The 14,476-nt window shown below is 48.5% G+C and overlaps 1 protein-coding gene across 2 annotated transcripts; it reads right to left on the bottom strand.

The window, feature by feature from the left end:
* Positions 1-445: 445 nt before the first annotated feature.
* Positions 446-14,476, bottom strand: LOC120909866 (gastrula zinc finger protein XlCGF57.1-like). 2 transcript variants are annotated; one of them, XM_040321627.1, is made up of 7 exons: positions 14,336-14,476; positions 9,620-9,711; positions 7,651-7,748; positions 7,441-7,546; positions 6,007-6,111; positions 4,982-5,077; positions 446-1,949 (listed from the first exon to the last, which is right to left on the bottom strand). In XM_040321627.1, exons 2-7 carry the CDS (start codon positions 9,648-9,650, stop codon positions 496-498), a joined length of 1,890 nt encoding a protein of 629 aa, XP_040177561.1. In that variant the 5' UTR covers positions 9,651-9,711; positions 14,336-14,476; the 3' UTR covers positions 446-495. The 2 variants fall into 2 exon arrangements, with proteins under 2 accessions (XP_040177561.1, XP_040177562.1); XM_040321628.1 differs by lacking the exon at positions 6,007-6,111.

Here is a 14,476-nt window from a genome sequence, read left to right as displayed (position 1 = left end):
AATTTTGACACATTTTTGGGACCATTGTCATTTTCACAGCAAAAAATGCATTTAAATTGCATTCTTTATTGTGAAAATGACAGTTGCAGTTTGGGAGTTAAACACAGGGGGCGCTGTAGGAGTTAGGGATCACTGTGTATGTGTTTACTAGTGTAGGGGTGTGTGGCTGTAGGACTGACGTCATAGATCGTGTCTCCCCTATAAAGGGGATGACGCGATCGATGCGCCGACACAGTGAAGCACGGGGAAGCCGTGTTTACATACGGCTCTCCCCGTTCTTCAGCTCCGGGGAGCGACCGCGACGGAGCGGCTATAAACAAATAGCCGCGCCGTCGTCCCGGATCGCTCCCCGAGCTGACCCGACCTCCGCATGTACGGGGGGGGGGTCCCGATCGGACCCCCCACCCACGTCTAGCAGAGGACGTACAGGTACGTGATTGTGCCTGTCCGTGCCATTCTGCCGACGTAAATGTACATGAGGAGGTCGGGAAGTGGTTAAGATTCCCCTGAGTGAACTCTTTCATGTCTGTTAAGATACGACTTAAAGTGAAAACTTTTACTGCATTTGGAACAGGAAAATGGCTTCACTCCTGAGTGAGTTCGCTGATGTTTAGTAAGATACATTCTCGAAGCAAAACATTTCCCGCACTCAGAACAGGAATAAGGCTTTTCGCCAGTGTGAGTCCTCTGATGTACGATGAGGCTGGAACACCGAGAGAAACATTTCCCACATTCCGAGCAGGAATAAGGCTTCTCCCCCGTGTGGATCCTTTGATGTTCAATAAGAATGGATCTGTCGGTAAAACATTTTCCACATTCTGAACACGAGTGCAACTCCTGCCCCGTATGGACTTTTTCGTGTCTTGTAAGGGATATTTTCCAAAAAAAACTTTCGCCGCATTCGGAACAAGAGAACGGCTTCACCCCCGTGTGAGTTGTCTGGTGGACGGTGAGATAAGACTTTTTAGCGAAACATTTCCCACATTCGGAGCAAGAGTAAGGCTTCACACCTGTGTGCGTTCTCTGGTGATTGACAAGATGGGACCGTTTAGCAAAGCATTTCCCGCACTCTGAGCATGCATATGGCTTCTCCCCTGTGTGAGTCATTTGATGGCAGGTAAGGTCTCCTCTCTTGATATAGGACTTTCCACACTCCGAACATGAAAACGGCTTCTCTCCTGTGTGAGCTCTCTGGTGAAGAACTAGGTGATGTTTGGAAGGAAAACACTTTCCACATTCGGAACAAGAATACGGCTTTGCCCCGGTGTGAGTCCTCTGATGGGTGGAAAGCAGTGCCCTGTGGGTAAAACGCTTTCCGCATTCCGCACAAGGGAACGGCTTCTCAGACGAGTGAGTTCCCTGGTGCCAAGTAAGTCGCTGTTTCTGAGAAAAAGACTTTCCGCATTCGGCGCAGGAATAAGGCTTTACACCCGTGTGGGTATTCTCGTGTTCGAGAAGAATCCACCTCCGGGTAAAAGCCCTCCCGCACACAGAACATGAATACGGCTTCACCTCCGTGTGAGTTCTCCGGTGTAGAAGAAGGCCGGATCTATAGGAAAAACTTTTCTCACATTCTGGACATGAAAATGGCTTCTCTCCTGTATGGCTCATCTGATGGGACAGAAGGTGGCTCCGCCGCGGAAAACATTTCCCACATTCTGAACATGAAAACGGCTTTTCTACTTTCTGACTTCTCTTGTCGGATGCAAGTTTGGCTTTTTGGATAGAGGATTCACCAGGCTGACTCGTGTAAAGAGGTGAGATTTCAGCAGGTGGAGCCCTATGTGTGGATGAACTGCTTAATAGAGCAACGCTGTGAAATACTGGATGGAGTTTGGGGGTAATAGGGTTTTCTCCTGACGAAATGGATGTTACGTCATCATTTTCTAGAACCCCAGCCGAAAAGAAATTAGTACGTTCTTCCATATTGTACCGTCTGTATCGGCCATCTGGTGAAAAAAAAAAAAAATATGAAAGAACGTTACATTGCTCCAAGCAAATGTAAAAAAGGGCCTGTATTTAAAGCGGAGTTCCGGGCCACAATTTCACTTTTTAAATATAAATACCCCTGTAATACACAAGCTTAATGTATTCCAGTAAAGTTAGTCTGTAAACTAAGGTCCGTTTTGTTAGGTTGTTACAGCATTTAGACACTTTATAAAATAGAAATTGACTGGGGCCATCTTAAGTGTGGGCATCATGAAGCCAGACTGTATGACTTCCTGGATTTCAGCCTTGCAGATCTCGCACATGCTCAGTGCTGCACAAGCAGTGTCAGATCAGGTTTCAGCACCTGTGCTGTCCAAGTCACATGATTCTTTAAGACTGGGGAATGCACAGACTCCTGGAAAGTTACACCCACTACATTCCCAGGAGTCTGTGCGGTGTAGGTTAGGAAGCTTAAGCACCTAGGTGCAGGAAGTGGGAAGATTAACTATTCTGCCTAGCAACAACACTTTGAAGGCATCTAAAAAAAAATTTTTTTTTCGTAAAGGACTAATGACATTTTTTTTAAAACTACTGATGTAATGTTATATTTATGGGTGGAACTCCACTTTAACTGTGTATTTAGATGTTTGGCTGGATTTCTAGCATTATGTCAGCCTAATTAAATGGCCTGATATTGTTTTAACCACTTAAGGACCGCCTCCTGCACATTTACGTCGGCAGAATGGCACGGCTGGGCACATGCACGTACAGGTACGTGCTGTGCTATTGTCCAGCCGTGGGTCGCGGGCGCGCGCCCCGGTCCGAAGCTCCGGGACCCGATCGCCGCTGGAGTCCCGCGATCGCTCCCCGGAGCTGAAGAACAGGGAGAGCCGTGTGTAAACACGGCTTCCCCGTTCTGCACTGTGGCGGCGTCATCGATCGTGTGATCCTTTTTATAGGGATACATAATCGATGACGTCACACCTACAGCCACACCCCCCTACAGTTGTAAACACACATGAGGTCACACATAACCCCATCAGTGCCCCCTTGTGGTTAACTCCCAAACTGCAATTGTCATTTTCACAATAAACAATGCATTTTAAATGCAATTTTTGCTGTGAAAATTACAATGGTCCCAAAAATGTGTCAAAATTGTCCGAAGTGTCCCCCATAATGTCGCAGTCACAAAAAAAAAAAAAAAAAAAAAAAAAAATTGCTGATCGCAGCCATAAGTAGTAAAAAAATAAATAAATAATAAAAATGCAATAAAACTATCCCCTATTTTGTAAACGCTATAAATTTTGCGCAAACCAACTGATAAATGCTTATTGCGATATTTTTTTTACCAAAAATAGGTAGAAGAATACGTATTGGCCTAAACGGAGGAGAAAAAATGTTTTTTTTATATATTTTTGGTGATATTTATTATAGCAAAAAGTAAAAAAATATTGCATTTTTTTCAAAATTGTCGCTCCATTTTTGTTTATAGCGCAAAAAATTAAAACCGCAGAGGTGATCAAATACCACCAAAAGAAAGCTCTATTTGTGGGGAAAAAAAGGACGCCAATTTTGTTTGAGAGCCACATCGCAGGACCGCGCAATTGTCTGTTAAAGCGACGCAGTGCCGAATGGCAAAACCTGGCCGGGTCCTTTAGCTGCATTTTGGTCCGGGTCTTAAGTGGTTTAAGTGAAAACTGTGGTTGACCCCTCTCTTTCTTCTAAAACCTGTTGAAATTACTCATCAAATCCAATATGTTACAATTTATATCTGAATTCTAGGATACCAGCAATCACCTCCTTCATGTCTCACCTAGCCAGTGATTCCTTGGAACAGAATGTTCCATCATGGGTGCTCATAGAAAATAGACACATTCCCTGATAGCCTGCAGATGGAAAGACAGCTACTTGCTCTCACCTCAAAAATACTAGATCTGCTCCCAGAAGAACTAACCAGTGGCGGCTGGTGCTCAAATTTTTTGGGGGATGCAAACAAACTGAAAAAAAAAAACCACATCAATTGCAGCCACTGTGCCCAACAAACGCAACCACTGTGCCCATAAATTGCCGCCACTGTGTCAAACGCAGCTACTGTAACCATCAATTGCCGCCAGTGTGCCCCATCAATTGCCGCCAGTGTGCCCCCGCCCGTTACTTACCTGTCTCGGGTCACGGCGCTGTCCTCCACGCTCCCTCTGAGTCCTCGATATCTTCTCCCATCCTCTTCTGCTATGATTGAACACCTGATAGGCGTCCAATCACAGCGCCTGTCGCTTCAGTCAATCAGGTGACAGGTAACCAGACCCAGTGCACCTATTTGGCTGAGAGGCGTGTCAGTGTTAGGGAAGCGATTTATTTGCTTCCCTAACACAACACTGTGTTAACAGCGAACGCACAGCATTAATGCATTTTATGAATTAGGATAAAAAAAATCTTCTGTGTGCAGCAGCCCCCCCCCCCCCTAATACTTACCTGAGCCCCATCTCAATCCAGTGATGTTGCACAAGAGCCTCAGCTATCCAGGACTCTCCCTCCTCATTGGCTGAGAGAGCAGCAGACGCCATTGGCTCCCGCTGCTGTCAAGGTCAGTGAGCCAATAAGGAGAGAGAGAGAGAGGGCAGTGCCAAGTCACGGCTCTATTTCTGAATGGACACACAGAGCTCCGGCTCTGCTCGGGTGCTTCCATAGAAAGCTGCTTGCTGTGGGGGCACTCAACAGGAGGAAGAGGCCAGAAGCGTCGGCGAGGGACCCAAGAAGAGGAGGATCTGGGCTGCTCTGTGCAAATCCACTACACAGAGCAGGCAAGTATAACATGTTTGTTATTTTTAAACAAAACAAGACTTTAATATCACATTAAGCAGTTGTGCTAGAGGGGGGCTGAATGTCACAATGGATTGCATGGTGTTGGTGAAAAGAGCCAGAAGAAAATGAAAGTGATTGTTTGGAAAACAAGAGCATGGCTGGCATCCATGCAGGTACCACTCCTAGAACGATCATAGCAAATGATTTCATCTTTCAAAGGTTAACTACAAAGCTGATGCTCATCACTCACCTGTACTAATTTCTAAATGAATCTCCTCCTCTTTAATGTTCAGATTTCCGTCTTCTTCTGTCTCAGTTTTGACACTTTTCTGAGTGCCTCTGCTGTCTGTAAATAAAGAAGAGAGTGAAGCCCCCTGTGCCAAGATGTACCAGAGAACACGTGTGAGGAGGAGAGCCGGAGTCTAATAGAGGCCGATGGCTCCTGACTCCCCCACTGGGCACATAGGGCCAGATTCACGTAGAAGTGCGGCGGCGTAACGTATCGTAGATACGTTACACCGCCGCAAGTTTTCATCGCAAGTGCCTGACTCACAAAGCACTTGCAATGAAAACCTACGCCGGCGGCCTCCGGCGTAAGCCCGCGTAATTCAAAGGGGCGTGTGCCATTTAAATTAGACGCGCTCCCACGCCGGACCTAAAGCGCATGCTCCCTTTTGAATTTCCCGCCGTGCTTTGCCTGAAGTGACGTCATTTTTTCGAACGGCGACGTGCGTAGCGTACTTCCGTATTCCCGGACGTCTTACGCAAGAAGGAAAAAAAATTTAATTTTGACGCGGGAACGACGGCCATACTTTATACAGCACATATGTGTGCTGTGTAAAGTTAGGGCACCAAAAACGACGACTAACTTTGCCACGGGAAACTAGACTAGCGGCGACGTAGCAAACGCGAAAAACCGTCGTGGATCGCCGTAACTCCTAATTTGCATACCCGACGCTGGTTTACGACGCGAACTCCCCCCAGTGGCGGCTGCGATATTGCATCCTAAGATCCGACAGTGTAAAACAATTACACCTGTTGGATCTTCTGGCAATCTATGCGTAACTGATTCTATGAATCCGTCGCATAGATACTCTGAGAGATACGACGGAGTATCTGAGATACTCCGTCGTATCTCCGCTGTGAATCTGGGCACATACTGTCTCCCCATTACTGTCTACTGACAGAGGAGGGGGGGAGGGGTGAAGAGATTGTTGTAGTGACTGAACAAGGAGAATCTGGGACTCTTCTCTGGATTTAGTGTTTATTACTCACCCGTGCTGACCTCTGGAAGAACTTCCTCCTCTTTAATCCTCACATGTCCTTCTTCCTTTTCCCAAGCTTTGACGTCTCTCTGAGTGGCTCTGGTGTTTCCGGGATCTGTGAATAAAAATGAGAGAGAAGCCCCCTACAGTACAGTATGAGAGACCCCAGAGAGTGTGTGTGGCTGGGAGCCTTTCTGGTGTGCAGAACACAATAATAACTGCTAGCGACTAAATCCTCCGGCAGCAGTCGGATGTAAAAAATCCCACAAGCTGGTCGATTGATGGATTGACTTGGGTACAATCAGCCTGTCCATACCATGGATATAATCTTGGCCAGTCCCTGCTGAACTGGCTGAATTTCGATCCATGTATGGCCGGCTTAATAAAGGCTGATGGCTCCTGACTCCCCCACTGGGCACATAATGTCCCCCCATTACTGTCTACTGACAGAGGAGGGGGGAGGAGAAGAGATTGTTGTAGTGACTGAACAAGGAGGATCTGGGGCTCTCCTCTGGATTGAGACTTCACACCTGAGGGACGCAACGCGTTTGGCAACAAAGTAGCATATTTGTCTTTTTTGGCACAGAGTCAAGTGTATTTTTGCAGTTTTTTTTCTTTTGGGTGCCTTTAAAAAATAAGAGATTGTTGTAGTGACTGAACAAGGAGAATCTGGCACTCTCCTCTGGATTTAGTGGCCTGGATTCAAGAAGCAATTGCGCCTGTGTAACCATAGGTTACACAGCGCAATTGCTTACTTGCCCCGGCGTAACGAATGCTCCTGATTCAGGAACCTCGTTACGCCGACTGCAGCCTAAGAAATGCGCGGCATAAGGCTCTTATGCCCGCATATCTTAGGCTGCATTCTTGCGATGGCCGCTAGGTGGCGTTCCCGTTGTGCTCAGCGTATAGTATGCAAATTGCATACTAACGCCGATTCACAACGTTGCCCGAGCCCTGCGTACGCAATTTACTTTGTTTCCGTACGGCGGTTTTTGCGTAAGGCTGCCCCTGCTATTAGCAGGGGCAGCCAGTGTTACGTATACCCGTCGTTCCCGCGTCGCGAAATTTGAATTTTATGTATTTTGCGTAAGTGAATCGTGAATGACGCTGGACGCCATTCACGTTCACTTTGAAGCAAATTACGTCCTTGCGACGTCATTTGCCGCAATGCACGTCGGAAAAGTTTCCCGACGGAGCATGCGCTCTACGATCGGCGCGGGAACGCGCCTAATTTAAATGATTCCCGCCCCCTACGGGATCATTTAAATTGCGTGCGCTTGAGCCGGGCATTTCGCCGGCGAGCCCACGCAATTTACGGAGCTACTGCTCCGTGAATCAAGGGCAGCGCAGCAAATTTGCGGGGGCGCAGGGCAAAAACGTTGCCCTGCGCCTCCGTAAATAATGCGCAATTCTACCTGAATCCAGCCCAGTGTTTATTACTCACCTGTGATGATCTCTGGAGGGAATTTCTCCTCCTTATATATCTGGTCACTCCTTAAATAGGTCTCATCTGCTTCTTCTTTGACTTCAACTTTAATGGGACTTTCATCCTTAAAATTTAAATTACCTTATTACATGAGATCCACTAAACATATTTTTATATATATATCTCAATTTTCTACACATTTCTGTAAAGACTCTTCATCCCATTTACCTCATCCTCCTGAGGGATCTCCTGATGTTCCTGTGTGGAGTCCCGGGAATACAGAGGACGGGGACATCTCTCTGGGGGGTTCCCATTACTGGATCCATCTGTAGGAAACACACACTGGCTGAATACATTGGCCCAGATTCCCAACGGAGATACGCCGTCGTATCTCAGCGTTGTGCCGTCGTATCTATGCGACTGATTCTTAGAATCAGTTACGCATAGATATCCATTAGATCCGACAGGTGTAAGTCTCTTACGCCGTCGGATCTTAACTGCATTTTTTTTTTTTTTACCGCTAGGTGGCGCTTCTGTTCGATTTCCCCGTCGAGTATGCAAATTAGCTAGATACGCGAATCCCCGAACGTACGCGCGGCCGACGCAGTAAAGTTACGACGTTTACGTTAGGCTTTTCCCGGCGTAAAGTTGCCCCTGGGTCTATGAGGCGCAGCCAATGTTAAGTATGGCCGTCGTTCCCGCGTCGATTTTTGAAAAGTTACGTCGTTTGCGTAAGTCGTCCGTGAATGGGGCTGGACGCCATTTACGTTCACGTCGAAACCAATGACGTCCTTGCGACGTCATTTAGAGCAATGCACGCCGGGATATTTTAGGGACGGCGCCTGCGCAGTTCGTTCGGCGCGGGGGACGCGCTTCATTTAAATGAAACACGCCCCCTACCCGTCGAATTTGAATTCTGCCGGGTGATTTACGTTACGCCGCCGCAACTTTACACGCAAGTGCTTTGTGAATAAAGCACTTGCCTGAAAAACTTGCGGCGGCGTAGCGTAAATCAGATACGCCCGCCCAAATTTACGCCCATCTACGTGAATCTGCCCCATTGTTTCTATGTCTTTATATCCCTCTCATTGTCAGCTCTATTTTTACATTTTTTTGCATACATTAAAATGCACATTTTAGATAAGATTTAGATAAGTTAAAACCCTCAAAACATTATATATTTTCTGAAAGCATAGACAAAGGATATAAAGGTGGCAGAGGATGTATCTAAGGGAATACTCTTAACTGGTTGCCGACCAGCCACCGTCGTTTTACGGCGGCAGGTCGGCTCCCCTGCGCGAGAGCCCGTAGCTATACGTCGGCTCTCGCGCAGGCCACTAGGGACTCCGGTGGGCGCGATCGCCGCCGGGCACACGCGATCGCTCGTTACAGAGCGAGGACCGGGAGATGTGTGTGTAAACACACAGCTCCCGGTCCTGTCAGGGGGGGAAATGCTGGTCTTCTGTTTATACAATGTATGAACAGAAGATCAGTGATTTCCCCTAGTGAGGCCACCCCCCCTACAGTTAGAACACACCCAGGGAACATACTCAACCCCTTCCCCGCCCCCTAGTGTTAACCCCTTCACTGCCAGTGGCATTTTTATAGTAATCCAATGCATTTTTATAGCACTGATCGCTATAAAAATGCAAATGGTCCCAAAAATGTGTCCGAAGTGTCCGCCATAATGTCGCAGTACCGAAAAAAAAAAAAAAAAAAAAAAACGCTGATCGCCGCCATTACTAGTAAAAAAAAAATATTAATAAAAATGCAATAAAACTATCCCCTATTTTGTAAATGCTATAACTTTTGTGCAAACCAACCGATAAACGCTTATTGCAATTTTTTTTTACGAAAAATAGGTAGAAGAATACGTATCGGCCTAAACTGAGGAAAAAAATGTTTTTTTTATATATTTTTGGGGCATATTTATTATAGCAAAAAATAATATTTTTTTTCAAAATTGTCGCTCTATTTTTGTTTATAGCGCAAAAACGAAAAACCGCAGAGGTGATCAAATACCACCAAAAGAAAGCTCTGTTTGTGGGGAAAAAAGGACGCAAATTTTGTTTGGGAGCCACGTGGCACGACCGCGCAATTGTCAGTTAAAGCGACGCAGTGCCGAATCGCAAAAAAGTGCTCTGGTCTTTGACCAGCAATATGGTCCGGGGGTTAAGTGGTTAAATTTTCCTCTTACCCGGTGATGTGAAGGGTGACCAGTTCTCCATTATGACGTCCCTGTACAGATTTGGCTGTCCGTCTAAATGCGCTCACTCCTTTTGCTCCGATCTAATAATGTCATAATAAAAAAATGTATCTGTAAAACAAACATATATTATACATTTCCATGTACACTTTTGTCATCTCTAGCCAAGGTCTTCAGACTAAGCGACTGCGCTATTCCTGAGGCTACTTTCACACTGGGGCGCGTTGGTGGTAAAGCAGCGCTAGTTTTAGAGGCGCTTTTTGGCTGCTAGCTGGGCACGCTTAACAAAAGGGTTAAAAGCGCCCGTGTTGCGGCGCTGCCTAAGCGCTTTGCAGGCGCTTCGGCTGCGCTGCCTATTCAGTTCAATGGGCAGGGTGTTTTGGGAGCAGTGTATACACCGCTTCGAAATCGCCCCTAAGATACTGCTTGCAGGACTTTTTTTTCCCATCAAGCAAAGTGCACCGCCCCAGTGTGAAAGCATTCAGGCTTTCACACTGGGGAGGCATGAGAGGCGCTTTACAGGCGCTATTTTTAGCGCTAAAACACCTGAAAGCGCCTCTGTTTGAAAGTACCCTAACACGCCGAACCGCCAATATCTAATTTGCATTCAAATTTGGGAAACCACCACTATGGGCCAGATTCCCGTAGATCTGCGGCGGCGTAATGTATCGCATTTACGTTACGCCGCCGCAAGTTTTATGGGCAAGTGCTTGATTCACAAAGCACTTGCCTGTAAAGTTGCGGCGGCGTAGCCTAAATCCCCCGGCGCAAGCCCGCCTAATTCAAATGATCCGGGTAGGGGGCGTGGATCATTTAAATTAGGCGCGTTCCCGCGCCGAACGTACTGCGCATGCGCCGTCCCTAAATTTTCCCGACGTGCATTGCGCTAAATGACGTCGCAAGGACGTCATTGGTTTCGACGTGAACGTAAATGGCGTCCAGCCCCATTCACGGACGAGTTACGCAAACGACGTAAAATTTTCACATTTTCGCAAAGTTAGCGCAATTTTTTTTTATATTGTGAAAGATAATTTTACGCCGAGCAAATTGATATGTAACATGTCATGCTTCAAAATTGTGCCCGCTCGTGAAATGGCTGATGCGTTTCACTAGCCAATCACGGCTAGTTTCCTCCAAAACTAGCAGTGATTGGCTAGTGAAATGCGTCAGCGTGACGTCAGCACGTCGGACGGGTGAAGCACAGTGTTTGTTTGCTAAACGGCGGCTCCCTGAAATCTGCACGAAACCCCCAGCCTGTGTTGAACGGCATACCGTACATAGCAGGAGACTTTCCAGGTGGTCGGATTCCGTGTATACACTGAGCGTGGCTCTAAGTCGGATCAGTGGCCCCCTCCCTTGGACTACAGGAGAGTCAGGACGCTCTCTACGTTGCAGATAGAGAAAGGAGCTGTGTGTTAGTGGGAGTCCTGACTCTCCTATAGTCCAAGGGAGGGGGCGAGCACGACACTCCACACCAGGGAGAAAGGCTCGCGTTACTGTGTGGAGTTACAGACAGAAGAACAGGAAGTGAGGATTTCTCAGAAGAAATAAGGACATTTAAAAGAAAAAAATGAAAGGATGAGGTAAGTGAAGGAGGACTGCACTAAGGTAAAGGAAGCTATTTAGGGAAAGAAAAAAAAATTGTGCCTTTACAACCCCTTTAAGTCCGTTTTTCAAGCATCAGCTAAACTACCCCCTCTGCTTTGCTAAGGTGGAATCATTCTAATCAAATTCAATAAGGGACATACCGTCATCCCGTTGTGGACTGTTTTTCTACACCCTACACAATACTTCAGGACAGCGCGGCACCTACCAAGTTGCGCCACACCATCCACATCCATTTGTAGCCACCTGACCCCATTAGTTACCAGAAGTTGTTTCAGTCATTACCCTAATCTCCTTGTGAAGGAGTTCTCTATACATTATTTGTTCTTCTGTAGCTAACTAGTGATCAGTGTGTGCGCTTATATGTGGGTCTTGCATGTGTGATGCATGCACAGCTCTTAAGGACCGCCTCCTGTAAATATACGTCAGCAGAATGGCACGGCTGGGCAGATGTACGTACCGGTACGTCCTGTACATCTAGCCAGCCGCGGGTCGCGCGCACCCGCGACCCGGTCCGAAGCTGCGGGACCCGATCGCCGCTGGGGTCCCGTGATCGGTCCCCGGAGCTGAAGAACGGGGAGAGCCGTGTGTAAACACGGCTTCCCCGTGCTTCACTGTGGCGGCGTCATAGATCGTGTCATCCCCTTTATAGGGAGACACAATCGATGACATCACTCCTACAGCCACACCCCCCTACAGTTGTAAACACACACTAGGTGAACCCTAACTCCTACAGCGCCCCCTGTGGTTAACTCCCAAACTGCAACTGTCATTTTCACAATAAACAATGCAATTTGAATGCATTTTTTGCTGTGAAAATGACAATGGTCCCAAAAATGTGTCAAAATTGTCCGATGTGTCCGCCATAATGTCGCAGTCACGGAAAAAAAAAACACTGATCGCCGCCATTAGTAGTAAAAAAAAAAAAAATTAATAAAAATGCAATAAAAATATCCCCTATTTTGTAAACGCTATAAATTTTGCGCAAACCAATCGATAAACGCTTATTGCGATTTTTTTTTACCAAAAATAGGTAGAAGAATACGTATCGGCCTAAACTGAGGAAAGAACCTCCGCTCCTCTTCACCGGGGGAACCTCCATTCCTCTTCACCAGGAGAACCTCCGCTCCTCACCAGGAGAACCTCCGCTCCTCTTCACCAGGAGAACCTCCGCTCCTCTTCACCAGGAGAACCTCCGCTCCTCTTCACCAGGAGAACCTCCGCTCCTCTTCACCAGGAGAACCTCCGCTCCTCTTCACCAGGAGAACCTCCGCTCCTCTTCACCAGGAGAACCTCCGCTCCTCTTCACCAGGAGAACCTCCGCTCCTCTTCACCAGGAGAACCTCCGCTCCTCTTCACCGGGAGAACCTCCGCTCCTCTTCACCGGGAGAACCTCCATTCCTCTTCACCGGGAGAACCTCCGCTCCTCTTCACCAGGAGAACCTCCGCTCCTCTTCACCAGGAGAACCTCCGCTCCTCTTCACCGGGGGAACCTCCATTCCTCTTCACCAGGAGAACCTCCGCTCCTCACCAGGAGAACCTCCGCTCCTCTTCACCAGGAGAACCTCCGCTCCTCTTCACCGGGAGAACCTCCGCTCCTCTTCACCGGGAGAACCTCCGCTCCTCTTCACCGGGAGAACCTCCGCTCCTCTTCACCTGGAGAACCTCCGCTCCTCTTCACCAGGAGAACCTCCGCTCCTCTTCACCAGGAGAACCTCCGCTCCTCTTCACCGGGAGAACCTCCGCTCCTCTTCACCGGGAGAACCTCCATTCCTCTTCACCGGGAGAACCTCCGCTCCTCTTCACCAGGAGAACCTCCGCTCCTCTTCACCAGGAGAACCTCCGCTCCTCTTCACCGGGAGAACCTCCGCTCCTCTTCACCGGGAGAACCTCCGCTCCTCTTCACCGGGAGAACCTCCGCTCCTCTTCACCGGGAGAACCTCCGCTCCTCTTCACCGGGAGAACCTCCGCTCCTCTTCACCGGGAGAGCCTCCGCTCCTCATCCCCGGGCGGCCTTTCGTCCCCATGCCCAGGCGGTCTTACTATCCCCCATCCCCAGGCGGTCTTACTATCCCCCATCCCCAGGCGGTCTTACTATCCCCCATCCCCAGGCGGTCTTACTATCCCCCATCCCCAGGCGGTCTTACTTTCCCCCATCCCCAGGCGGTCTTACTTTCCCCCATCCCCAGGCGGTCTTACTTTCCCCCATCCCCAGGCGGTCTTACTATCCCCCATCCCCAGGCGGTCTTACTATCCCCCATCCCCAGGCGGTCTTACTTTCCCCCATCCCCAGGCGGTCTTACTTTCCCCCATCCCCAGGCGGTCTTACTATCCCCCATCCCCAGGCGGTCTTACTATCCCCCATCCCCAGGCGGTCTTACTTTCCCCCATCCCCAGGCGGTCTTACTTTCTCCCATCCCCAGGCGGTCTTACTTTCTCCCATCCCCAGGCGGTCTTACTATCCCCCATCCCCAGGCGGTCTTACTATCCCCCATCCCCAGGCGGTCATACTATCCCCCATCCCCAGGCGGTCTTACTATCCCCCATCCCCAGGCGGTCTTACTTTCCCCCATCCCCAGGCGGTCTTACTATCCCCCATCCCCAGGCGGTCTTACTTTCCCCCATCCCCAGGCGGTCTTACTATCCCCCATCCCCAGGCGGTCTTACTTTCCCCCAATACTTCTATTCCTCATCCAAAGGTGGACTTATACGTCTCTTGCCATGGTCTTCCAGGGAACACGCCCACAGATTCATCACCCCTGACCCCAGGGGAACTGGAAGATCTGACTGGTTGCTATGAGCAGCAGATATACCTTAGTTCTTCCTCCAGGTGCTTTTAAATGAGGCTTGTCAATACAGTGTGCAAAAATGTATGTGCTAGAATCTCAGTGGGGTCCAAAGGTGACATTGACACTAATTGGCCACCCCTTATATAGGGTATACCCCTAAATCATCCACATTCTGCCCCAGCAGAGTCCCCCATCTAATGGTCTACACACAGAGGACTTGCAGGAAGATGATGATTTGGTGACATGATCCCCCCCATCCAGTCCACACAGAGTGCTGGGACCCCCTTCTCTTATAATAATAAAACATTATTACCTCCTCCTCACTGGGTATACACTCTCCTTTCTCACATCCACCAGAAGCTGATACAAAACCGGAAGAGAACAAGTCTCCTCACTTCCCACTTGGGCTGCAACAAAATGGCCGCCGCCCGACCTCCCACAGACTCTTCCTTCG

Source organism: Rana temporaria, chromosome 8, assembly GCF_905171775.1.
Source record: "Rana temporaria chromosome 8, aRanTem1.1, whole genome shotgun sequence".
NCBI classification, from domain to species: Eukaryota; Metazoa; Chordata; class Amphibia; order Anura; family Ranidae; genus Rana; species Rana temporaria.
The sequence above is the reverse complement of the archived record's forward strand: the minus strand, read 5'-3'. Positions and strand labels throughout refer to the sequence as shown.